Source organism: Cynoglossus semilaevis, chromosome 2 (assembly GCF_000523025.1).
Source record: "Cynoglossus semilaevis isolate Cse_v1.0 chromosome 2, Cse_v1.0, whole genome shotgun sequence".
Lineage (NCBI taxonomy): Eukaryota > Metazoa > Chordata > Actinopteri > Pleuronectiformes > Cynoglossidae > Cynoglossus > Cynoglossus semilaevis.
Genome location: NC_024308.1, coordinates 13,355,008 through 13,382,633, shown reverse-complemented (window position 1 = coordinate 13,382,633; position 27,626 = coordinate 13,355,008). Strand labels below are relative to the sequence as shown.

General features: G+C 39.1%; 2 protein-coding genes across 2 annotated transcripts in view; both read right to left on the bottom strand.

Annotated features, from left to right (window-relative positions):
* LOC103399890 (1-phosphatidylinositol 4,5-bisphosphate phosphodiesterase gamma-1-like) overlaps positions 1–27,626 on the bottom strand; it is a 784,699-nt gene that overhangs the window by 697,977 nt on the left and 59,096 nt on the right.
* rgs8 (regulator of G protein signaling 8) lies at positions 904–13,831 on the bottom strand. The gene is made up of 5 exons (XM_017042078.2): positions 13,316–13,831; positions 5,906–6,019; positions 5,710–5,771; positions 2,295–2,461; positions 904–2,163 (listed from the first exon to the last, which is right to left on the bottom strand). Exons 2-5 carry the CDS (start codon positions 6,004–6,006, stop codon positions 1,969–1,971), a joined length of 525 nt encoding a protein of 174 aa, XP_016897567.1. The 5' UTR covers positions 6,007–6,019; positions 13,316–13,831; the 3' UTR covers positions 904–1,968.

The window sequence follows — 27,626 nt, the reverse complement described above, 5'->3', positions numbered from 1 at the left end:
TAAATTCCAGCCAGTCTTGTTACGCTCTGACGACTCAGTAAAGCAAAGCCAGGCGCAGCGGTCGATAGACATCAAGAAAAATATATTTTTAAAAAGCCTAAAATAAAAAGGTCAGATCAAAGATTTTCTTTTTCAGATGTTAGTTCTTATGCATAGCATTTTATGTCAGACTAGCCCATATATGTCAATCTTCCCCGTAAACAGGTGGTGTTAGGCTGTTTGTGAAGCAGTTCTTGTGTTTACCTTTCGGCTGCATTAACCTGTGTTAGAGTCAGTGTATCAACACAGCCGAGCATCACTACAGCGTCAACATGTAAGAGTGATCTCATCAACACAGGCAACAGCAACTGCTGTTGACTCACCCTGATCTACAATTACATTACAGTAATTTATACTTTCATAACAGGTTGCACTGATGCTCCAGTTCTACTGACTCCAATTTTTGCCAGTGTTTGTCATCGAATGGCCTAGAAAAGCTCATGTTTTGTCTGCAGAGTAGGCTGTGTCCCACATTCACTCTGCTCTTCACTCTCCAAGTAACTAGCAGATTGACAGCAACAGCCCACTCCACTGATGGTGTAATGAGACAGATGGGCAAACGCAGCACTGCCCCAGATATAAGAAAAACATTTTTTCAGTAAGTGGATTTTTCTTATTTCATAAATGTTGGATATTTGCTATCGTTTCTTAGATGTTTTTTTCCTTTAACTTTCTTCCCCACACTTTTGATAAACCAGTGGCTCGAAGACTTACGCAAGGTCAGATTCTCCCAGTGGCTCGAAGACTTACGCAAGGTCTTTGTGCAGATTCTTTCATTAAATTCTATAATAATAATATAAAGTTTGATATCGTTTTGTTTTTGGTTTTACTCTTAATTCAACTTTGACACCCATTATAGAATACATTTTATTTTACTGTAAAAGACAATTTTATGTCTATTATAGTTTTAATTATTGAACAAACTCCTGGAGATCAATGTGTTAGCCTCGTTCAGTTTTTGGAAAAAATAGGACAGACAACTATTTTTTTCCCCACAAATCTACATCATGAAAGATTTACGTGAAAACAGTTGAAGCTTTGAATGGAATTAAGGCCAACATTTCCCCAAATCCAGGGATGAATGCATTTTATAGATTTAATGATAAGAAGTCAAGTAGAGGATAACAATTAATTTAGGGATAGATTTTATTTGCAAAATATAGGAGGGGATATTTTATATATGCATGTGAGTTATGAAACATACAATACAGGATTTTGTTTTTTTTTCTTTCAAATTCAAACAGTAGACATGCACACAGTTGTAAACATTTGCCTATATTTAAAAAAAAATCAGCTTTTTGTTAGAAAGCAGTGCAAATGTGGAGAGAGCTTATAGCATAGATGTACTGACGTTAACATACACCAGTGCAAAGTACAGTCTTAAACATGTACTCTGTACTGTAGTAACTCATATGGAGGTATATTATCAAGAGAAATACCACAACAGCTGGTTTTACCGGCATATGTCAGTGTTTAAGTCACACAGAATGGAGGTGTGAAGGAGGTAGGACTGGACCCTGATACTGAACCATATCTCTAAAATTCATTAAACACAAAAAACATGGTTTTCCAGAGACATAAATTCACCACTGATGGTTTTTATTCTAATGATTTTTTTTTTAATTTAAACTTATATATTTGTCATTGCATTCGCCATTCTTACAAACAGGTTTTTGGTTGTTGCATGTTGGATTTCTTTCCCCAATAAAATCCACAAAAGATAAAAACTGAGACACATCATATATGACATGGGGCATGGGGGTACGGGGGGTGCATGCATGGAGCAGGCGTCAATCAAATCTGTGTACAAACATCTCACTCCTTCCATGCAGATTCACAGTTTTAAATTTAGGTGATGGTGACAATGATGATGACATCACAGGGTCAAAGCTCAGGTCCAGTTAAAGCTCAGTGTCAACTCCCCACCAGTCAAATGGACCTTCGCTGACTATGTGCATGCACCCTGTTGACTATCTCCTGGTACATCTTGGACCTGAGGAATCGTGGGTAGGAGTCTTTCTCCATGAGGCTGTAGACCTGAGCCTGGACTTCATCAAGAGTGCTTGAAGATGGCTCCTCCAGGCTCTGCTTGATCTTCTCTCTGGTGCGGTAGTCAATGTTGACCTGTTGGGATAGAAATGTGCACAGACTTATAAAGGAACAAAAAAAAAAAAAAAAAAAAACCACCACAATAAATTGTTGCATTTATTTATCAAATGTCATCTTTCCAATAAAGTCATGTAACACACACACACCTCTCTAGGGGCTTGAACATCAATGAACTCTTTGAAGATCTTATTAGCCTTCGACATCATTTTCGTGCAGCTCTTGACTTTTTTGTACTCCTCGCAGGCCATCCAAAACTCAATGTTCTCATCACTGAACTCCGTCTTCAGAAAAGTCCTGAAGGCGGCGAGACCACCTGAAAATAACAAGATGAATCATAAATTGTTGAAGTAATAATTGAAAAAAAAACCCAAAACAATAGATAATCACATTAATTATTTGGCACAGAATAATTCAATCATGCTGTATGTTATGTCCCTGTGTCTTATGTGGACGTTGTCCACTGTGTACAGACCCATGTTCCCAGCAGCCTGAACATTTAGAAAACAAACAAATCACCAATAATAACAAAACCCTCCCGCAAAAAAAACAAAACTGTTTTTCTGTCTTTATCAGTGGAGATAATTGATCAAATGAATGTTCTCCTCACTGATGATAACACGAAGGGAGGTCATGTTTTTCTATGGCCCATGTCACGTTGACATGCTTTCCCACTTCTGCTGTTTACCTAATAAAGCTGTACAAAGCAGAGGGGCTGCTCCATATGGGCACATGCAACATCCAACACACACACACACACACACACACACACACACACAAGCTCTCACGAGGACTCAATTAACAACATGGAGGCCGTCCAATGAGCACAAGGCCCTACACACACACACACACATGCTCACATACAAACAAACACATACGCACACATGTAGAAACACATGTTCACACCTCCAATGTCATGTTTTGTAGAAGACTCAGGGATTTTCAGCTCTATGTTTGTCTATAAAACCTTTTTAAACCTGTTTATCTCATTTTTACTAAAAGAAATTCAAAAATAAAAATGTTTTAAAAATACTATATTATAGACAAAAATTTCAAATTATTGAAATATTTTCAAATAGACAAAGTTCAAATCAGGTTTTACAGGGTTAAATACAAATTGAGTCTGATTTTTCAAGTTCTACGGAGAAAAAGAAAAGCTTAATGATAATAAATGTTTTTCTCTTTTTATCCTTTATGTAAAAACACCATTTCTGCATCAGAAATCACCTTCTTTTGGAATTCTGTGAGACATCCTTCCCACCATAACCTGCTCCCTTCTTTGTCTTTTTCTTTTCCTTAATCGAATTTTATTTCTCTTTACACATTTTCACCTATAAGAAGAGCGCCCCGCGCTGTTTATCCTGTAACACCATCTGTTCACCCATATTAAAACATATCATGTGTTGTAATTTACACACACTGTGGCAAAGTGTTTTCATTTCACTGAAGTGCCTCAAGCTTAAAATACCATCTAAAAACCAAACACGTGTTTGAAAACAAAACCAAAAAAAAAAAAAGATTTGATCTATATACGAGTGGATATGCTGTTGTTGAACGGATAAGACTCGTACTGTAGCTTGGAGGTCCACTGTATACAGTTTCACAAGCCAAGCTCAAGATGCCCAGTAATGACTAAAATCCACCAAATTTAAGAAACTTTAATCAGGATTAATCTCGATTAATCCACAGCTCTCCTGGGATTAATCAGATTAAAACCTTTAATCTTTTCACAGCCCTGATTGCTGTTATTCAACACGTCAAGATTAGAACTGAGTTGCCCACCTTTCCCTCGTGGACCTGTTTTTTGTCACTTCAAATATATATTGTCAATCTTGTAAAATGTACTTGTGAGGTACATGGACAGATTGCTGCTGCTCGTTGGGTTCACACGATGTTCCTGTGCAAAGGTTACAAGACCTGTCACTGCTCACTGTGGTGGGCTCAGGTCAGGCCCCCAGCAAACACAGAATCCAGTTAAGGCAATGAGTGAGTGGCGCTTCTCGTCTGCAGGTGTTATTACCACTTCCTGCTCTTTGGAATTGGATTAGAGCTGATGTAATAGTGGGAACATTGGGTGCTATCTTGTCTTATGTAATGTTTCTGTTTTCTGTATGTCGATGTTGTATGTTGTAAGTCGCCTCACTAATGAAGGGGTCAATTTAACCTTCCTCTGGTGTTCGGGTCGGCACCGACCCGTTTCCAAGTTTGTTTTTTTTTTCCAAGAGGCAAAGAAAGAACTCTGCCTCTTTCTCAGTGTAGATTCCAGAGACATTTTCTCTGAGCACTGTCTTGAATTTTCTGAATAAATCAGGAACGAGCAGATGGTTTTTCGGTTATAATTAGTGATGTTCGATATTAATTATTTTGCTGATATCTAAAATGCTGATATTGGCTGAACACTTAAATTCCGATTCTGATATCTACTAATACTGATATATACATCATCCCTGAATTGAAATACTATTGAGCGCGTTACGTGAGAGCAAGGCAGGAAGCAGGTTGGACCCAAATCCAGCATTAGGGAGACTCTGTCCAGGTGCAGCAGGTGATTTATTTACAGGTGAGCAACAACTACAGCGCACAGGAACGTAGTATCGGTTGCAGGCAGGTTCTTCAAACAGTGCGGATGAGCAACAACAATGTCCCTTTGGAATAAAACACCGAACACAGACGGGCTGTTCCCCCAACATCATGGACATGGAATTTGGTTCTTAACTTGAATTACTAGGAACCCAGAACACAAACTGAACAGACCACTCACAACCACTACAAAACAACGAACAAAGACGGGGAGGGAGAGAGGTATATATACCCAGGGCACCAGGTGACATGAGTGAGACTAATGAACAGAGACACAGGTGAGTGTGATCACACTAACTCCACCCAGCAGACGAGACAGGAAAGGGAAACACAGACAGTCCTAACAGAGCGCCTGGTAATATTTATTTATTTATCTGAACAAACCACTGTATGAGTTGCTGGCACCAGCATTCTTCATACAATCAATTGATTTTTAAATAAGATTCCTAGTTATAATATGATGAGGGGAGAAAATATATATTTTATCTGATATTGTTCTGGCATGAGGTCAAAAAGTCACCTCAGGGTTAGCAGGCTAACCTGTCTCCATGATTCATACCCCGCGCTGCTCTCCCCTTTTTATTAATTGCCCGGCTCCTCCACAGCTTCCCTTTGTTATTCCAAGTATCCCCCACACATTTCCTGGATGTCCCCCCCTCGCTTATCTTCACATTGATCTACTGCAAATCCAATAGAATCTCACCTCCCCCAGTGATACTTCCTGTCTTGTGTCGGGAGAAGAAAATGTAATATCGAAGTAAAGTGTACAGTAAAATTTAAACCCATAAGTAATGAAGTGGCACGATTTAACAATCCACTGGTTCAAAAACACACAAAGTACTCAAGAGTTTGTATATGGTGATACTGATTGGACCTCCAAATGAAGATGGAAGAAAAAAAAAACAAACAACATTCATGTATGAAAGAATTCATGTAAGAAAGGACTGTTGCACACAGAAGTAAACAAAATTTACTTAAACTTACATTTATGGGACAGAAGTTGATCAAACGACTCCGACCACCGGACCACCTCGTCCGTCGACAGCCTAGCGGAGAGAAACCCAAGAAACCATGGATTTAATTGTTTTTTTTTGTTGTTGTTTTTTTTTAACTTAAAGATGAAGTAGGAAGACTATTCAAACGCTGAATATAAAACAAAAAGAATTTGCTGCAGACTCACTTCAGACACCTGGCTGTAGTTTCTCGTGCAGGTGGGAGAAACTCAGAGAAGTCACTGTAGGAGTCTGACTGCTTGGACAGACAGCCTAGCCTGGTCTTCATGGTTCAGATGATGCTAAAGAAAAAAAAAACATTTTTTTTTTCAATGAGCTCCAGCTTTAAAAGACAGGATGTGTTCCCTCTGTGCAGTGCAGACAGGTAATGACTCAGTCAGTGGTGAAAATATTTTTTTCACATTGGAAAAAATAAACAGTCTTATAACAGACACAGAAACAGTTGATAGTCGGACTGTCAGAACCTGCAGAGGTTGGAAAACCTGGAACGACTATGAGCTTCTAATCCAGAACATCGTGTTGTCACTGTTGCTAAGGTGGCTAACACCATGAGCTAGGTTTGGTTAGTCTGGCCGGCCCGCACTTGCTTTTAATGAAGATGTTCTTTGTGTTTTTTGGACACGTCATAGATAAGGTCTGCAGACTGTCCAGCCCTGGACTGGCTGTAGATGACAGGTGGAGCTTCATATGCAGTGTATATGTCGATTTACCTTCTGTTCCGCCTTACACAGAGGAGAGCTTTAAACGCTTGAAATGTGTCAAACTTAAGGCACAGGGACCAAGTCATCCTGTGAGGTTCATAGGAGCTTAAAAAACATTTAAAATAAATAACTAATTGTACCTCCAAGAATAGAAACAGAGCTGAATTCTAATGACTTTTACAATAGGAGCTTATTTCTGTGAACCAAATACCAGGCTGGCAGCAAAGGCAGTTCAGTCTGTTATGTAGAGAACACTACTGTGTACTGTTTATCTGTGTTCTGCCTCTGGCATGAATTACTGCAGATGGAACTCAGTTGTAAATATGACCAAAAAAACCCCAGAGATTCTGTGAAACCAAATGTGTTTTGAGAAAATCATTACTGGAAAGTGGTGGACTAGCAGTTTTTGTTTTTAGGCACATAATGCCCCCTACTGTACTGAATTATGTGATGACATGGTATGACCAGTGACTTTTAGAGATAATGCAGTAAACCTAATGAAGTGTGATTTTTTTTTATTTCAACCGAAATATTGTGCAAATTTTCCAGCATTTGTATCGATTTTTAACTGATTCAAGATGCATCATTACATCCCTAGTGGTCAGACACAGACGTCATACCTCTTTAAAAGGAGGTATGACTCTGAAATGTACATTCTCTTTGGTTGAATTCCTGCTAATAGGTCACTTGTGCTCATATTTTTGTGTACTGTAATATTTCTAGGAAACAGCCGTTAGCGCCTCTTGCTTTATTTGTGAGTCCATGGAAATATCCTGGAAAAAACCTTTCTGATTTTGGGCAGAAAATAAGAAAATGCAACCACTTGGATTTGACATGCAAGTTGTCAATAGTTTTTATTGTCACTCTCCAGACTCAGGTCACAAGAAATAAACTGTGATTTTTAAAAATATATATCTATACAAAGTAACAATATGGACTTGGAGTCTAAACAGAGTATTTGTTAACAACATTCCTGCAGGGGGAGCATATTGACACTAAAAGTAGAAATAAAGTTCCCTGTTGTCAGATTCCCAAAAGTTTGAACATTTCAAAAAATGAAAATACATTTTTGTGACAAAAACGATCTGATCTGGAATGTTCTTATTTTAGAAGTTCCCCAGAGGATTTATTATTATACCAAGAGTGTCAGGTAAGAACTTCAGGTTTCTATTTTAATGCAAAAATGTTGAGAGTATTACTCAGAGAAGCAGCACAGCGAGCACACTGAAAATGAAATGGTTTCTCTGGAAAGGTTTGACAATAAAATCACCGACGGGGAGGATGTGATATTTGTACTTACTGTATATTTTCTTGCTGCTAAATAAAAACCGAAAACATTATTTTTGAATTGTTAAAAACAGAACTCCACTAAAAGCAGCAGTGCTACTGTTTAGTGACCCTCCCACCATGTTCACAGGAGATAACTCAACTTCAAAATAAGCATGTGAAGCGTTAGATCACAGAAGTGTGAGAGTATTTATTTGAAATTTCATTGACTAAAGCTGGACATGGATTATTTGGTTGATTATTATAAAACGCTTTATTTTTCCTGACGACTGTGACAGGTGAATTCAATCAAATACATTACATTAACAAAGGGACGACTGAAGACAAAACTGCAAACTCCCCATCAGAACTTTAGGTTTTTGATGGTATTTTTTTGTGTGGTGAGTGAGTAAACCTCAGCCTACAGCAGAGGGAATCTGGGCCGCCGAACCAGCCAATCCGTGACTGGATTCCACAATAAACATTTCATTTAATTTGTTTGATTTATTTCATTGCCTGGCCCCCAAAGTGTCTGTCCAGAAAAGTTCTGGTCCTCCGACAAACACAGTTGTTGGTGACCCTTGCACTACAGCTTCGTGTACACAGTACACTTGGCCTCGTCTGTCCCAGAAACACACACATTATGTAGCAGATGTTATGCAGCTAGAAGGTCTGCTGTGAACTGGAAGAACAGGTCGAGTGTTAACCACAAACCAATGGAACACGATGTGATATTTGTACTTACTGTATATTGTGTTAACCACAAACCAATGGAACATCTGAGAGAAAATGTGTAAGAGTTATTCCCCTGACACTGAGATATATGTGAACATATATTTAACGTTATACCAACGTGAACTACAGATTTGTCAATCTGATCAGATCAACACTGTTAACAAACATCATCTCAGTGACTTCCAGCTCTCGGCCGTCCTTCTCCCTTCGTTCCACTTCAGGTTCAACAGTTATGTGTTTCTCAGGCGGCCGGAACCAAATTCTCTGTCGGTAGCGTGGAACAAACACGTGCTGCCGCTGAGCTATTTATAAAAACTCTGACAAATCCATGTAGTCGGGGGGGAAGCAGTGCATGTTCTATTCAGCCATGCAGCAAGGCTGGTTCCTGGAGGAACAAGGCTAAAAACAGCAACAGCACTCTGAAGCCACACACACACACACACACACACGAATACACCTCATTATGAAAGTATCAGACACATCTGCTGGACTGCCGATGATGCTCGGCGGGGTCAGGAAGTAATAATGTTCATTAAAACAGTTACCTAATTTGGTGCAATGCAGGTATTCTTATTTCTCCTCCGTGCCCTACTTTCCAGACTCTGACATGAGACCCCCCGCAGCCCCACAGCTCTGTGTGGTGATAGCTGACTAGCTGCAGAGCGGTTATGAAACAGGTTTTGTGTTACAATGAAAAAATGATTGATGGGCACACAGGATTTTTTTTCTTCCATATTAAATATAGATCAACAGAGAATGTGGTTATACATCGAGGTTAATATATGAGTGTTCATTCCTGCAGTGGTTCTGCTGGTGACTGATCTGAAGCTTGGAGCAATGACCCAGGTTCTGCCTGAGCAGGCAGGGATGAAGCGACAGAACAGAGAGACGGGACTGAACGATGCCAGTGGGAAAAAAACACAGAACAGAACTAATAATAATCAAAATAAAAATAATAATAATTTGAACTTTATTGATCCCTTATTTGGGATATTCTTATGTTAACAGCAGATCTGCTGCACCTGGCAGGCGCAAAGCATGTGGTTCCTCTGGGAATTAAACCCAGGACTCTCTGCTTCCGAGGCAGGCGTACTAACTACTACACTATGAAAATAAAAAAATCTCAAATAGTAAGTAAGCCTGACGACAGACCTTGCAGAAAAGGCACTGCTGGGATTAGAACCCAGGATGTCCTGTTTACTAAACAGGCACTTTAACCAACTAAGCCACATAAAGACCGCAATGCCACAGATTTGACAGCAGTCGGAACAAATAAGCAATGACCCAACACGGACAGCGTGGTTCAAATACCCAGGGCACCAGGTGTGACCAATCAGACCAACGAGACGAGCAACACACACGACACAGGTGAGAACCATAAACTAATTACCAGGTGGTGATTTCAGAGAGGTGCTTGAGAAGCTTCATCACACTTAAAAAAGGTGTTCGATTCCCTATTCTCCTACCTCCATGATTATAGCTCAGCTGTTTGCTCGATGAACCAAAAAAAAAAAAAAAGACCCTGCACAGAAATGATGGTTTGTGAGCAATTGTTTGCATGTTGACCACGTGACAGAAACTTTCCATTTTATTATATGACTATGATTATATTTTAATGAATCATCCAAATATTCCAAACAGATTTCTGTTCACTTAAAAAATATGTTGTGTCAAAAATGCATCTTTAAAATATTCCAAATATTGTTACATATTTATAAATGTCTTAAATTGAAGGAAAATGGTTGCTTTATTTCCACACAGGGTTGATTCACTGGCAGATGGACGTTCACTCTGACAGTTTCCAGTCTCCAACAGTCTCCAGCCTGGTTGTTATGCACCGGGACTCGGATGACGAGACATCCAGACTGTCAGGAACTTCCTGTCTCAGTTTGGTTCCCTCTCCTTTTCACAGCTCATCTGAACAAATCCAGGACCGAGTCACTTCATCACATGTGTTCTTGTGCAACTTTCTACTTGGCAGCTGGCATGGGAGCAGAAGACAAACTTCCGCAAATAAGGTGTCAGACCATCTGATGACTGACCATCAGTGGCATCAGCGGAGGGAAAATTCAGGTTTAATTTGGGCTCTTATTTTTGTGTCTTGGCCCTGGAAGGTTTCAAGGACGTCGGTGTCTGCTGCAGCTTCTGCTGCGACCATAACTCGAGAAGAGAATTGTTGCTATTAAGCTGTTTGACAAACTGGCTTCTTCTAAGATCTCGCTGCAAATTAACAGATTTGGGTTCAAGTTGAGAGACATGAGTTGTTAATGGTATTTAAGATCGTTAAAGGATCATTGTGTTTGGTTATAATTTGTCTGTAGCTCATTTTGTTTATAAAAAAACTTGATAAAATTGTATTTCGAACAAAACAAAATTGCATGCTAAACAACCTAGCAAAGCTTCTCAAACCTAAATTTTTTTTATCTCTTTGTTGCATATATTTATTTCTCTTGCAGCACAATTCTGCTTTAACTTCACAGTCCACCATTAAACAGGTTCATTTTCTGTTGTGTAACAGTTGTGTAGTAAATATAGAGCCTCGGCTGGAAGTCGCACAACAGGACTCAGACACTATTAGAGAAAATTGCAGGTCTGGCACAGACTTTAAAATCACACTTCTCTGCGGTTATTTTCAGTGCAATTAGTAAACATGCAGCAAAACCTGTGGAAGACTAGAAATTACACCTTACATCATCAGCAGAGATTACCCTGTGTCCATGTTTGATGCTAATGTAGAAAATTTAGATCTCTGACATCAAGAATAGATGCAACAAAGCATTTTACATTAGAAATTCATGATCTAATTTTTTTGACAGAATTTGTCATAGACTTGACATGACACGTGGGTTGACACGTTTATCCCATACATAACTAGCCCAAGACAAAAGTTTTTTTGTTTTTTTTATGACACTTGTCCTTATAGTCGTGCAGGTCGATACGACAGTACGAACCTGAGCCTCCCTCCAGTGATAAGACCCGACCTCAGTTATCACTTCCACTGTCAACCTGGCTTTAAGCTGTTTATTATCAGATTCCTGATGTTATTCTCATCCACTATCTCATCACTGAGGAGCATTCATGTGGTTAGATTGGTGTCGCCCCCCCCCCCCTCCGCCCCCGCTGCACTGATGGTTCCTCCATCTATCTATTTTCTATCAACTAAATCTACATCCAGAGACCATTCTGCAGATTATAATTTAATCCTGAAGAGAATAATAATAAATAAAAAAGGAACGGCGAAGCCTTACATGACCAGAGTGTATTTTTCTGTCAAAGCATGTTGATAACGTTGTCCTCGTACTTCGGGTTTGATTAATGTCTTAATCCTTTCATGCAAGTCAGTTCTGCGGGCGCAGATCTGTCTGTGGTTTTCACAGAACGTAAACAACGTCTGCAGAGAACGGTGGAACCAAAACAGACTAAAGGTTTTTGGAGATGAAATTATGTGACCTTGTGATTTTATTGTATTTTTTTCTAATGCTAACATCTTAAACTCTAAAGTCGTTTCGTGGGTTTTTTTCACTCACAGGGATTATATGTCAGATACAGCTCATGTACATCTGCTCTGTCACAGTCTGGGCTGAGCTATTAAAAGCACAAACGTGTCAGGACAGTTCAGAATGATGAGGTGACCCAGTGGAGGAGAACGTCAAGCTTTGAGTTACAGTTACAGTGTGTCATACACTGGTGGCTCCACTGGAACTCGATGAGACGTGATGCTCCTTTTGTTGTGGCCGTGTCAATGTCGGATCGTATTATCTCTCTCACACCTTTGCTTGTATTTGTTTTACAAAAAGTACATTGCTATCACTGCTCACCGCTAACCTTCAACTGTTTATATAATGACTTTGGTGGAGGGACAGACAGTGGTGTCCATCCTGAGGCCTGTCACATCGTCAGATTGTCTTGCATAAGAGAGATTAGAAAATGAGTTGCTCCAGTTTATGCACTTCCTTCCACTCTTCTATTTACTGTACTCTATAATTGCGGTGTTTTTTGTCACCATTTAAAGCCAGATGGTTGACGTCCACTTTCGGTGATGTCTGACCACAGACTGCCGTTTAAAAACTATCAATGTAATTGGTATTTAACATTTATTTTTTTCACATGTTGGCTGAAAGTTTAGAGTTTAGAGTGGAATTCAACTTGAAGCTTTAGAGACAGAGTTAAGATTTCTGAGGGATAGAACCAAGCGTGGACATTTTGATTTACTGCTATATAATACATGCATTCTTTAAAGCTGTAGTTTTAACTCTACTTTAACTTTAAAATTAGGAAGTTAAAGTCAAAATGTTCATCTTAATATTATCAGAAAAGAGTTGCAATTGTATAAACATTAGCTTAGCTTAGGCTGAGTTTTACAACAACAACAGGAACTGCTCCACTATCCTGTCACTACTTCGCCAGAGGAAATATCAGAGAAATATAAAAGAAAAAAATCCAGTAAAAGTCTTGCAGGCCAGTGTCTGGAACTCTGACACCTGCTCTGTTGGAGTTTCATGATGTTGCACACTAGAGGATTGGCTACAGGAAGCGGCCTTCAAAGAACTCCAGTTGCAGTAACTCTGTTGATGCTTCTGTCTTTCTGAGCTGAGTGTGAAATGTATTTGTGCAAACAGTGAATAATCCTGATTGATACAGGCAGACATGAAAAAAATCTATCAGCAGGATGGAAACCTTCTTGTATATGTACAGTACATACAGTATATCACAACACTGTCAGTAATAAAACCCTTCCATGTTAAACTGCAGTAACGATCACCCCATCAAACCACAGACACTGACAGAGACACTGACACACAACGCCTGCTGTTCTGTGTCCACAGCAAAGTTACAAAACAGGCCGTCATTCAGGGAATGAACATGAATCTGTACCTTAGGTCTGCAGGATGCAGATGAAGCTGGACTCTTGGTCTTCCTCCTTTTGATGACAGTCGTTTTATTTGGCACAAATGCCGTCTCCGTCTACACACACTCTGTTTTTATGAATCTGCACAGCATTGAAGGTTGTCTGCTGTTGCTGATGCCAGTGAGTGGGAGCTACAGGCGGCATGCTCATTGGTGTGAAAATGTGTGGGGGTGGAAGGGGGGAGGCAGCACGGCGGATGGAAGGAGGGGTGGGATCAGGATTTGACTCATCTTGTTTGTACAGAGGAATCTCCAAGGGCAGCCCCTGCACATCTGTGAGGTGGGCTACGTGTCACTCAGCAGTGATGTTCAAAAAGTGTCTTCATTTTATCATCTACTGATAACAAAAAGATAAATACTGTAAAGGTTACCAGGCTAATGCTCAGAATTTGTGGTCAGACTTGGTATTGCACACCAATTCCACAAGTAGAAATTGTCTTTTCTGTTGTGTGAGGGCAAATATTTTTCACTCATTGTTCTTTGACCTTCTGTGAATCGAGCCGTGGATCTGGAAGTTCACTGACAGTCGATCACTGTCTTGTGATGGGAAATGAAGAACAACAGTGGTCAGACTTGGTATTGCACACCAATTCCACAAGTAGAAATTGTCTTTTCTGTTGTGTGAGGGCAAATATTTTTCACTCATTGTTCTTTGACCTTCTGTGAATCGAGCCGTGGATCTGGAAGTTCACTGACAGTCGATCACTGTCTTGTGATGGAAAATGAAGAACAACAGGAGCCGTTGAACGTCTGTTTTACAGCCAGGAGGAGCCGTTGAACGTCTGTTTTACAGCAGACTATAAATGCGACACAATATAGCCAGGAGTTACAAAGAGTTTGATGTAGACAGTGCAGTGGGGTCCGTGGATCTTCACACGAAGGGGCTTGATGGGACTGGAAGCTGAATTCATATCTGACTTGTAAAAGCCATTAGAAATATTAAAAAATAATATATAATAATAATTATTATTGTTGTTTTATTATTATTATACATTTGAGACACTGATATAATAATCAGTTATGATTTTAAAACTGTTAAACTGTTGATTCTGACTTGTTTAAGTCAGAAGAGTGTGTGTCCATACTACAGTGTGTTATGTCACACACCTGCTAACATACTGTGGCAGCCTCTTTTCATTTGTGCACACACACACACACACACACACACACACACAGTGACTACCTACACAATTTGCGTCTTGAATTATTATTCTGAAAAAACATTCAAGACTCCCGTCAGTGTTTTTGTCAAGGGTCTCAACATAAGGGAGCTGAAAAACACATTACGGTTTGTATTATTGCAATCTCTAGAGGAGCATATCTGTGAAGAGCCGAGTGTGCGGGGAGGGGGGGGGGGGGGGGGGGGGGGGGGGGGGGGTAGTGGAGGAGGCAGCGCTGCCATGGAGAGATAATACTTGTAACTGAAGGAGAAACAACGTTGCATAAACACACTCTCTCAACACACACATGCTCCAAGTCTCTCTTTAGTCTTTTTTCTCCTCAGTTTCTGCTCCAAACAATAGAATGTGTGGAGTGATTTCATAATTTAAACTGTTGGATTCAGTCCTGAGGCAAAATACAGAAAAACTGCTGTTAACAATAATGAAGGTTTAAGGAACATGACTTATACACTGGCAGCAGACATATTTTCATGCATATTCACAGTATGTGCATAAGCAGGGACTGAACTTATGACTCATAAATAATCAGCAACATACTAAGAACACTGAGAAAAAAAAAAACTTTAGTGTGAAAGAGTGGAGACTCTTTCAGACAGATTTTCTCTGAGCTGCAGAAGCATTGGGATCTGACTACTGCTACAGCAAAAGAGCGTAGAAGAAGTTAGGGATAAGATGGTCAAGTCAAACCAAGTCAAGTCTAGTTGGACCAAGTGAACTCTAGTCAAATCTAGTTAAATCTTGTAAAGTAAAACCAAGTCAAACCAAGCCAAATCAAACAGAGTTATGTCTAGTCAAATCAAGTCAAGTTGCATTGAACAAAGTCAAGTTAAACCAAGTCATGTTGCGCTTAACCAGGTCAAGTAAAACCAAGTCAAATCAATCCAAGTCATCTAAGTCAGGTCAGGCGTGTTGGATGTAGAGTTGCTTCCAATGTAGTTTTACTTTATTAAAACTACATTGGACAGTCATTTACTGGACTGTACAGAAGACTGTCGTGATGCTGCCGTACCTGTTGTTGATACAGAAGGGAAACACCTTTTTCATCCTCTTCCGGTCGTTCAGCTCTGTTAGCTACTGCACTGTACATTATTCAAAGCCCTGTTCAAACAGAAAGAGTGGTACACGAAGAGGAAGTGATGAGAAATGTTCGCCCACGTAGATGATCAGGGATGTGTGACCTTGGCGGTTTGAAAGCTACTGGTCTGATGTGTTTGCCTTTGAGTTTCTCTCAGTGACTAATAGGAATTCCTCTCAAGGCCTTTTCACCGCGTCAACACTCCATCCCTCAGACGTCGATTCATTTTGAATTTCTTTGTCAAACCAATATTAATCATGAGTCAATGTCAGCCGCAGTAACATTACTCACACAGACTATTTGAGTGTTGAACGTGAAAGTTTTTGTGTTTGAGTGTTCTGTTAATGCAGACATGCTAACTTTTTTAATTTGTATGGCTTATTTTTTAACATGGGTTTGATGGTTGGCCTAAGGGTTATAAGGTCATGGACATTCAGCAGCAGTTTCCTCCCTATGCCATGGAGCCACATTAGTGACAATAAACTGCCAATTAGCGCCATCTGCCATCACTGTCTGCAGTTACATTACATTTCAGAGCTTTGAAACCTCAGTGTAAAGGGTGAAGACCAAACCTTGGGCTGAAGGGCTCTTCTTTGACCACTGTTGAAACCTGAAAGACCCCGAAATCAACCAGAACGTCTTTTTTAAGGGTAGTGTAAAGCATTGTTTGTCAGTGGTTCCCAAAGTGAAAAAAAGATTTGTATGAAGTTTTGCTTTACTGGAACACCATGAAATAATGAAACACTCATGCAGGTGTACAAATCCCACAGGATTCCCTCTACTGCTGATTTATTATGAAAACAATAAAAATGATTGCATATTTTCTCTACCTCTAATTTTCCAGGTGATGTGACTGGATAATAGCGGTTGCATAATCATGCAGAGAAGAAGCCTCTGGTGTCAAGTAGCTGTTGACTTTAACAGCATCGCTTCTGTCATGTCACGGCCGCAGTTTCGGGATGACGTTTCAGTCGCGCTGACATGACATTAGGAACCTGATATCACGTAGAGTGGGGGTCATGTCATGTCCATTTATCCTGAGAGAGTAATCCTTGACCTTTCTAATAAATTCAGTCTAGCTTATGTCTCATGACTGACCATTGGGCTCTACGTCGTAGATTTGGATTCAATAGAGGAAAAAAAAGTAGCTTCCACTACCCTAGACATCCTGATCTAAAACAATAAAACACTGTCCCGACACATACATGTTCAAAAATTAGCCAATCCACCAATTAGCTGGAATCCACTTGGGCCATTTTACAAAATATGAAATATATTGTATTACAAAGTGAAATAAACAAGTTAGATAAACGCTATACCAAGTATTATCATAGTATACTGCCTCCTGTGGTCACACTAAATAACACACAGGATGTGTAGTAAGTAAAGTTATAAATAGCCCAGTCTTTGCTGTGGTTGTACAGTAAGTATAAACATTGGGAACTTCCTTCATGGTTCCGTTCTATTCACCATCGCCGACCAAACAATAACATGTGACGTGTTGGTTCAGCTGCTTTAATCAAAGTCAATATTTGGGTCTATTTTTAGATCATCGTTTATTATAATAGAAAATGCAGTGTTGGCTCTTATTGGTGTAACCATTAACCCAGCTGGACGATTAAACTGTCACTGATTGAAGCTACTGTGTAAAAAATAAAAAATAAATAAACGACTCCTAGTGGTGAGTTTCATTTCAACTGACTGTTTTTTTAACACTGATAGTAAAAGCAGGTTCGGGTACTGTATCTGGAATGTGCTATTTAAACATTTGCAAAAGAAGAAGAAGAAGAAATTGTCTAATAAAGTGGCACCCCTCCTCCACAGTACCTCACACCCATGGAAGGCGTGAAGAATTAACACAGAGTTGACATTAAGAGCTAACCTTCCTATGGTGGCTACTGAGAAATATGCTACTACAGAAAAACATCTGCGACATTATTCAGCTAATATATTAGCAACAGCAGCCCAGAGCGCAGGATGTTTTCATTTTTAATGACTGGTATACGATACATAGATTATGTCAACTTGTTCTGTCCATGTTATCCATCTAGAAATCTTAATTATCTCACCATTAGAGTTTAATTTGTAGGTCAGTCATGACCAGGCATACATCATCTCAACACTGCTGCTGCACCACCCTCTCTGTTTTCTACCCTTCAGGCTACAGACAAATGTGTGGAGCCAGCAACTGATAATATGTCATGCACATAACAATGCACTCTTTTTTTTTAATGCCACCTGCTGTTTTTCAGTGTAATTTATTGACTTTAAGAAAGTTGGTTTCCTTGGAAGACACAGTCTACCTCCTGGAAATATACAGAACATTATATATATATATATATTACATTATATATATATATATCTGTACAACTACAAACTCTGTGTTCATCTGACTTCATCTATCAAAATACAGCTTAAATGAGGTACTGTATGTAAGCATCGCAGTTGATGTTATTGTCACAGGAAATTAGCATGACATAAAGAAAAAAAATACATTAGCAAACAAATCATTGAAGTCAGTTCTGAACTTTATATAAAAAACAGAACTAATAAATAAATAAACCGAACAATATGAAGTTATTATTGTGCTTTTACTGCCCCCTAGTGTCTACATTTAGACCTTACAAATTAACTAAATGCGTCAAATGTCACTACATTTATTTGAGTCATTACATTTTGCCAATGCAACAACATATAGACATTTAAAGATAAGTACTAAATAACTGTCGAAGATTAGTATTTATCTGGGTATTTTTTTTAACTTGATTTAATGTTTTATTTGATGCTTTAGTAAGAGTGAGAATTTTTGGCAAGGGCCATGAGTTATTGTAATATACAGAATAGTCAGTAATTACCACTGATTTCCCTAATGATCACAGTTTTCCATGGTTTTATTAAATTAAAATTCGATTTGTTTATATTTTTACAGTGCTTTAATTGTGAAGATGAAATGAGCCTAGAGGAGGTGGTGGCGGGTTACGTTCCCTTTCAGACACCATCTTCAATTATGTCATTCATCTCAGAAAATAGTATCAATACATTTTTATGACGCTATTGATTTTAAATTCCTGCCCAGGTTTGTCAGTGATTTCTGCCTGATTTGCTGAGCTGCATGCCAAATTATATAAAAGTGTGCATCAAAAGTAAAATAAACCAACTCCACCAGCTGTAACAGTGTTTCTTCACGTATTATTCATAGCCAATAGAATTTATACAGCGGTCAAATACCATCCTTGACGCTGTTTTTGAGCGGACTTTTTTAGGTTTGTGTTGTCACGTATAACAACCACAAGATGGCACAGATGAGAGTACCTTATGCTCTCTTCTTTTTTCTGTAGCAGAGAGAGAATATAAGATAATGGAACCTTTATCTCACCGGATGAAGATTAAAACTGGTGACTGCATTCTTTAAAGCGTTGATTATTATGAAAACTTTCACACATTTCTTCTTAAATCCTCTTATTTTCCAAAACGGCTCGACCCAAACTCCTATGGAGATTTTTTTTTTTTTTTCGCAGTTTCTTGTATTTCCTCCTGCATTCTAAAATAATCGTTAATTGCCTAAGGTTAAAATAAAAACCAACTCTACATCACAGACGCACACTCTCAAACACACGGGTCCTTCTGTGTGTATTTAACACGTACTAAATCAGTCCCTGTGCTCTGATAAGCAGAGCAGGTCATACAAAGAGTGACTAATTAGGACGGTTTCTGCAGGCCTGTCTATCGGAGGCTGAGTGGGTCAGCAGGAGTGGGCTTTATTGTCAGGGATCAATAATGCAGCAGAGCTGTACACTGTATTTACACCGCAGGAACACGTCGTTAATGCTGATCTGCCGGTGATCTATACAGGAAGTGTAATGTCTGACAGCACAGCCAAATCATAACGATTGGTTACTTGAACGTGCATCCTTCTTAGTGTGTATTTTTCAACTGCATGAAAATAAACGTTAAGAAAATATGAACTCCATTAATAAGACAAGTTCATTTGCGACTTAAGCCTAATTTACTTACATAACTCGACGCGACTATTGGCATGGTTTATGTGCTCAGAGTTCATTTCCGAGTCGACGTATTTTTCTCAGACAATAACAAATATGGCGATGCTGATATTAACTACAGCGGAGCAATGGAGATAGGATTCTTCTTCCTGCTCCAGCCATTTCTGTCACTGCTCTTCTGTTGTTGTCTTCTTGCTATAGTTATAGCTGAACTGCTCAACAACCCCCCCACGACGACGAATGGTACACCGTTCTGAATCATAACTTTGTTTAATTAATTTCTGTTGATGTATTTCACACAGATCACGCCACAAACAATATAGTATATATAAATATAGTTTATTTTTACAGATATGTCCTTAAAATTGTTTTCCTGTTCAAATAACCACTTAATCAGTCGGAAATTAAATTATTGGAGCTGCATTTCTACACTGGAGTGTGCATCGTAACAAGTATGCTTGTAACAAACACAGACATTGTACAAACATCTCTCTGTATCTACTTAACATTGATCAGTAACTAAGTCTAACAGAGAAAAACTTTAACCAGTGTGTTTTAAATCAGTGCTTTATAGAAATAACCTTCCTCTAGTTTATAACTAAAACATGGTTTCATTTAAAATTGAAATGTCGACATTGAAAGTAACTTTAACCCAATGTCAGTGTTTGATGTGCAAATAGTTGGTTTAATGTCACGGGGGAGTGAAGGAAGAAAATGGGTCAAAGTGTCTTAAAACCTGCTTTTCCTGAACGTCTTCACTGTAAAACAGTCTTGAAACCTGAGTTCTGCATAACATAAAAACTAATGAGCTACTAAAAATGTTTGCGTTCAAGCTGGGGGACGGTTATTAATATGCTGCATATGAAAACAGTAAGTTATGCTGTAAAAACCATGTTGGTAATCCATATTCATATTTTCCCTATTGGTTTTTTACACTGCCCCCCCACCCCCACCCCCACCCCTCCTCAGAGCTGTTTGCAAAGTGTGGAAAAGAGAAAATACAACAGGAATCTTCTGGGAAATATCAGACAAGAGCTCCGCAGCTTGACTGCGTGTTCGGAAAGAACCATTTACAAGTGAAAGGCATGCAGCTGGATGTGGTTTACACAGAATAATTGCCTTTGGTTTCAGGGGAATACAGGAATGTATCACTACTATAATCAATAAATGTGGGCTGACTGGATGGAGGCAGCTGCTGTAATGCCCATCTGGGGATGAGAGGAGGCAATTAAACAGTCTAATTAATGCTGCTCCTATTGTCTTTAACGGCTTCGGGGAGTTGTGAAAAACTGACAGAGTAAAGAGATTGTGTTTTGTACCTGTCTTTTTAATTATTATTTTTTTTAAAGGACCACCATAAGCTTTAATGAAAATAACTATGTTGTGTTTTCACATCATCCTGAACCAATTTAGTCTAAGCTGGATTTGTGGTCACCATTCAGCAGAGCTTTTTGGGATTTGAATAATAATGAAAACACAGAACAAATGGTGCAACACAGCATTATGTTCAAACGCCGGCAGCAACTTTATTTACAGTTTGCGGCTTTTGCAAACAAAGAGAAGCAAACAAACTGACTCTGCAGTCTGTTTGCTTTTGTGTGGTCCGTGCAGGGTTCGTTTCCTGCAGTCTATCAGACATTTATAAGTAAATGTACCTTAATGTACTCACATATGTAAGTACAGACACGTATCCATCGTCAGAAAGCAGGTATAAAATGTACAACTATAATATTATATTTATAAAAATATATTTTTTATCTGTATTAATTTTATTAATTATATGTATTAATACCCTGCCATTTACAAATGCAATAAAATCCCAAGCTATACAGATTAAAAATAAGTGCAGACCAGTGGTACTTGTTGTAATGATTTTTTTTCTTGATATCAACTTAGGTAAAAAGTTTTTAAAAAAAGCAGTTAAGCCACACTTTAGTCAATTGGGAATTTAGGGAAATAATTTACGCAACTATGGTGCAAATTGGCAGTTTGCAGCCTTTTTAGTAAAAATATAACTGGACTATAGGCTGGCCAGTCCGGCTTACATTCTATATGTCGATGATGCCATTTACTTATTTTATTTTTTTGTGTTCAAAATGAGGCCTGGAATGCCAATGCTGGGAAAACCAATGAAAACCTTCATTTCCTGTGCAATCAAACATACAGTTAAGTAAGAAAAAAAACATTTTGTTTTTTTTCAGTGAAACCTATATAGCTAAAACATCTGCATTGTGTTAGCTAAAAGCTAAGGATGCAATGTCAAACCATAGTACATGTCACCCATAACCACGTGGATGGCTTTTTTATATTTTGGATCTATTTCATGTTACCCTCTCTACTGTATCGTATATCTAGATATTTGTTGGAGTTCAATGTCTCTTCAAAGCATATTGAACGGTCAGCTCTTATATGCTGCTAAAATAAATTTGCGCTGTCCTTGAAACAAAGGTGAGAAGACATATCAGGAATGCATTAGCCTCTTGACAATGTGCTAAAAGCTTCCACACCTCCATCCAGGGCTGTGAAGATATGAGCCTGAGTGCATGGTATACCCACAGGAACGGACGTCGCCCTCGACCTCAGAGAGGCTGCACCTCACTGTCGCTGCTCAGAAGAATAACAGTTTAATATTAGCAGTGTGAACATCCAACCAGTGTGTCTCAGTGACAGTAGTTGCTTTACCTTTGGTAAAACTGATTTTCTAGGCACAGCCATTAGCATATGAGATAACAGCAAACCTGAGCAAATACAACAATACAGTATTCAAAGATTTCTTTCCCACAGTGTTGAAGAATGACAAAGTTGCTGCAATTTGTAATACATGTAAAAAGTTGTTTTTTCTAAACAAAACTTCCTCTGATTAAACTCCCATTATATTCCTATCCTTTTGAACACTTTTCTTAAAAACACAAGTCAGTGCCCTTTTCCCCACAGTGGAAACTGAGTGTACCCCTCAGGCCCTGGCTCCTCACTTTGGGCACTACCGGTCTTCCAGTTTCAAATAGACAAATTGTTTTAAAAGTTAAATAAGCTTTACAGTGAGAAGTAAACTAGAACAGATGCTAAAATCCATCCATCCATTTTCATCCGCCCAAATCACATTGCACCGTACCTAAACCTTCCTGCGGGTGGTGAGTCCACTGGAAGGCACCAACCGCCCACACCGGGATTCAATCTTGCCCAGGAGGTGAATCCTGGGGTTCCACACCAATGACAGAGACATTGCCTCTGGGCCAAAGCGCCACTAGATGCTAAAATAAGACACAGTATTTTATTCAAATATTTCAGAAGTGCAGTACATTGCCAAGGATGGAAAAAAGGCTGAGAAAAGACAGACTTTGATAAAAATCAAAAAAGTTTGCTTTATTCATTTGGCCTTTGTCTCCTCCGACATGTAAGCTCATTATAACCAAACAAAATAAATAAATAACTGTCAGAAAGAGGCAGAACTGCTATTTTTATTCCGCTCAGACCGACATCTCAGCATCTCTTTACCACGGGACAAAATAATCACAAGGTCATATGGAAATATCTTCTTAAATAAAAATGACAATATCAATCATCATTTCAGTTTTATTTAGTTATTGCTATCAGTGAAAAAAAGATCCATATCATGATGCTGATACTGCCCAGCAGCTTCAACAAACTGGTCACTGTGACAGTGCCTGACATGGACTATATTATAAAAGTAGCAGAAATGGGTCATGTCCAGTGCCATGGCAGTTTGGTAGCTGAAACAATGAGGGGCAGCTGATCCAGCTGGACCCCTGAGCCAAGCCTTCTGCAGGAGCAGAAATGTTGTGACACAGGTGAGGCCCTGGAGGATGATTAGAGGGTTGTATCTGAGGAAACCTGTCACCAGCAGGGACTGGGATGAGAAGAACCAGACTGGAGTAAATCCACACAGGATACACCTGTCTGGACACCGGGAGCAGCAGTAAAGCGGGCAACATGACCTCATTAATTTTTTGAAAAAAAAAAAAAAAATTAATGCAATCAAGTGTATGCTGTATGTGAGATACAGTGACATGAGCAGAGCAGAATCACCCACTGTTGTCAGAAGTCGTCTGCAGATAGTGTGTTAAACAAGCAAACATTAATTCTAATTCTAATCTGAGGGGATTATACATTTCTAAAAATAATACAGAGTAAACACAGAAGATCTGATTAGGAACCGCCAGTCAATTAAGTGGACTATGTTTTTATTTTTTATTTTAATTTTATTTTGCCCTTAAGACGTTTTCGTTTGTGTTGCACTTTGGCCTTGACAAACGCAAAACAATGTCACTGCTATATATACACAACTTTACATTTGCATCCATCTGCTAATGTACGGTCTAATGTTTATGGATGAACCCAGCACTCAGCTCAGCTGGGTTCATCCATAATGGATGGTTCCATTACTTTGTCTTCTCTTTCCAATTGCTGCAGCTGTAATCACTGTTGTTTATTATATCAAATAATGTTAGCAAGTCCTTTTAACTAACTGTTATTTCCATACGGCCCAGCAGGTGGTCAATTAGAGACTGAGAGACTTTTTAGACATTAGATATAGGTCATTGTCTGGCGATGGGGCAAAAATTCAACGTTACCACTAAGGTTTAAATATACTTCAGTGTAGATCAGGGGTGTCAAACTCATTTTGGTTGAGGGGCCACATACAACCTAACTGAATGTCAAGTGGGCTGGACCAGTACAATAATGACAATTACCTATAAATAACTATAAGTCCATGGTTTTTCCCTCTGTCTTCATGCAGTACATATAGCAGATAAATCTTAATCTTTAATGAAACATCATTTTTCAAAACATATCCAGAACATGAATTGTTTGTGTTTTTTTTATTCAATTTCTTTTATTTTCACAATTCATCAAGCGGGCCAGATTGAACTCCCTAGTGGGCCGGTTTTGACACGTGTGCCATATGTTTGACACCCCTGGTGTAGATGTTTTTTTTTTTTTTTTTTACAGCAAACCCTGGTTTCACAGAAGCTCCAGAGAAATGTTTAAGGAAAAAAAAAAATGAAACTCCCAGACATAAAGTGAACGTTTTCTCTGTCAAATTTCAGACAGGGGGCAGTGTGGACTAACTGAACATTCATTTTCTACAGCCTGTACATTTACAGAGTTGTAGGGCAGCTGGAGTCATCCCAGCTACACTGGGCAAAGGCAGTGGACAGTATGGACAGCTGGGCGTAGATGCAATAGCTCTGTGAGGGGGTCGGCCCCTTATTTTGGGAACTGTGACTGTAATATTTAGGCACAGTTCCGCCCTGTGGCCCAAGGTAGACATTTAATAGCATGAAATGATGAGAATAAAAACAAGCAAAAAACAGAGACAATACTCCAGGTGCGGGAAAGTGTCGCTCACTGCTGCTGTTTCATGGATGTGATGGATAAAAAAAAAAAAGTATTCAGTTCAGACATTCAGTCCAACAAAAAAAGATTTAAATTAGTTTTTTAGAGTGTACGTGCTGAAACATAGAAATTAACTCCTGTTGGCAGATTTTATTCTTAGTAATTTTCTTCAGCGCCCTTTAAATTCTGAGAACGTATATGTATTCAGGGCTACAAGCTGGAAAAGAAAAGCCATTTGCATCATACATGGCTGAGCATCAAAAGCACATAAAGTGCAGGCTGCAGCCGTAATTTCTGTGCACACGGCGGCTTCCTCTCTGAATGTCAGAGCGGAGGTGTGAAGGAGGTGCTCTTCGGCTGCTCGGCTCGGAGCCAAACTTTGAGCCGAGCGCTGGATGATGCACTCAGTGCAATGTAAACATGATGTACATATGAGCTGTGAGTCTAATTTATGCCCACATTGGTAATTAACTCATGAAGGGAGTGAAAGTATAAATGTTCCTGAACAATGAAGAGGAGTTTGAAAAAACACACGCCGGATGTTTTCCATCCATCCATCCATTTTCATCCGGTTTTGGACTGAACTATAGGCTCAAAATTGCAAGTATAATTTTTGGACTGAACTATAGGCTCAAAATTATACTTGCACTTTTAACTTGATGTTAAATATTTATCTAAAGAAATAAAATAGTTTTGTTCCTCCTCAGAAGAACAGAGCCTTTAATCATCAATTAAAATCTCTTGTTTTCTCACCATTTTTATGAATACATAAATAATGTGTTATTTGAAATGACATCACGCTGCTTCCTGATTTTAGGTTGTGACTTATTTACCTCTGAAATATGTGGATCCCAGGACCACTTCAAAAATATAAATCACTGCCGTAAACAGGCACAGACCTCATTTCAAACATCGGTACCTCACTTGCTCAGGTTCTTGTTAGGTCTCGGCTTCATGAGCCTCATCACAGAGGAGAAATTACAGATGCGAAGCAGCACACTGGGGCCCACCCTTCCTGTATAACAGGGCATATTATGGTCTGCACAGCGAGCACAGTTGCTGTACTCCCAGCTCCTGCAAAAGCATCTCTTCTCCCCGCTCTCCTCTCCTCTCCCAGGAGGCTTCTTGGCCGTGTCTGGCTAGGGCCTGGTCTAATTTAGGCAGTTTAATCTGTTGTGATATGGAAGGCCCAGATAAGGCCAAGGTGAGACATAGTGTGAGCAGTGGAGTCACCTGCTTTGTTGTTCCTCTCCTCTGAAGTTTGCTCGGCTACAGCGAGACATGGTGAGGGAGGGGGAAAAAAAGTGAGGTCGTGAGTGAAGATGCATTAAGATGAAATATGAGGTGGCGAGCCCCGGGGGCTACAGTAGGTTATAATAAATACTGTCTCCTCCTCTGTCGTTATACAAAAACACCCTCGTTCCTGCAGATATCGAGGAAAGGCTGGAAGTCAAACAGGCGACTATGTATGAGTGTGTGGCTGTGCGTGGGGGGGCAGGACAGTGGCATAGTGGTACACCTGCACTGTGTGTCTGTGTGTGTTTTGTGTCAGTGCTGTGTTCACTGCAAACAAGTTTAAAGCACATTTAAACGTCACTTCTACTACCGCCGTTATTTTAGCGGGTGCTTAATGATGCAATTTAAAACTACACAGAACTGTGGGAAATGAACAAAATGTCATGTTTTAAAAAATAAAGTCACAAAGTGAAGTCAAAATATAAAACACCTCCATTGACCAACACATGGTCTATATCAGCGGTCCCCAACCTTTTTTGTACCAAGGACCGGTCAGTAGCCAGTGGTAACAACATTTTCAAAATAAAACATCTGTTAGACTTCATTCTGTTAGTATCAGAGTCTGAATGACCTGTTTTGAAACACTGACAGATTCTCTTTGAATAAAGATATTTGAAACACTGACAGATTATCTTTGAATAAAGATACATGACTGGATTATTTTTAAATGAAAATAATAAAGTATTTTTCTTTACCATGTTTAACTGAGGCCCTGTACCAAATGATCTACGGACAGGCACTGGTCCTTAGACCGGGGTTTAGGGACCCCTGTTCTATGTATATAACATACACTTTAACATGGTAACAATAAGACACTGAACACATGTAAAATAAACACAAAATCTGAAAAAGAGTTAAAGAAACAAAACAAACTCTAACCCCAACAGACATACAGAAGTTCATAAATATCACATTTAAATATGGCTTTCGAAACATTTATGCTGGACACAGAAAGTTGTTCTCAAGTTAGAGGCTTAAAAATACTGTGAAAAATCAAATGGTTTTCCCCAAATCTATAATGTAAATGGTATAAATGATTCAAACACACTCTGCCTCTTACCCCCTCGCTACACTGGTAACATTTTGCTTCTATCCTCAGGACATGAAGTCAGCTGAAGTTTTCTTCGTCTTATCTTCCACTAGTATCCAGCAGTAAATTATACATTAGCAGCAGTTTCAACAGCCTCATTTTAAACCAACTTTGGAGTCAGACTTTGTTACCGATTCCCTATACAAATTTAACTGACCTGTAATGTTGTTTATTCAAAATCAAACTGTCCATTTTCTTTTACCACTTGATTTTTTCAGGGTCACAGGAGGGTGGAGCAAAGGTCACAGTCTGTACAGTTTACCAATCCATCAAAGGG

Excerpts from the sequence above, each read along its gene's own strand:
- rgs8 (XM_017042078.2), bottom strand. The coding sequence starts at position 6,006 with ATGAAGACCAGGCTAGGCTGTCTGTCCAAGCAGTCAGACTCCTACAGT. Across the intron at positions 5,772-5,905 it reads ACTACAGCCAGGTGTCTGAA|GCTGTCGACGGACGAGGTGG; the intron begins GTGAGTCTGCAG and ends TCTCTCCGCTAG. Across the intron at positions 2,164-2,294 it reads ATGTTCAAGCCCCTAGAGAG|GTCAACATTGACTACCGCAC; the intron begins GTGTGTGTGTGT and ends CTATCCCAACAG.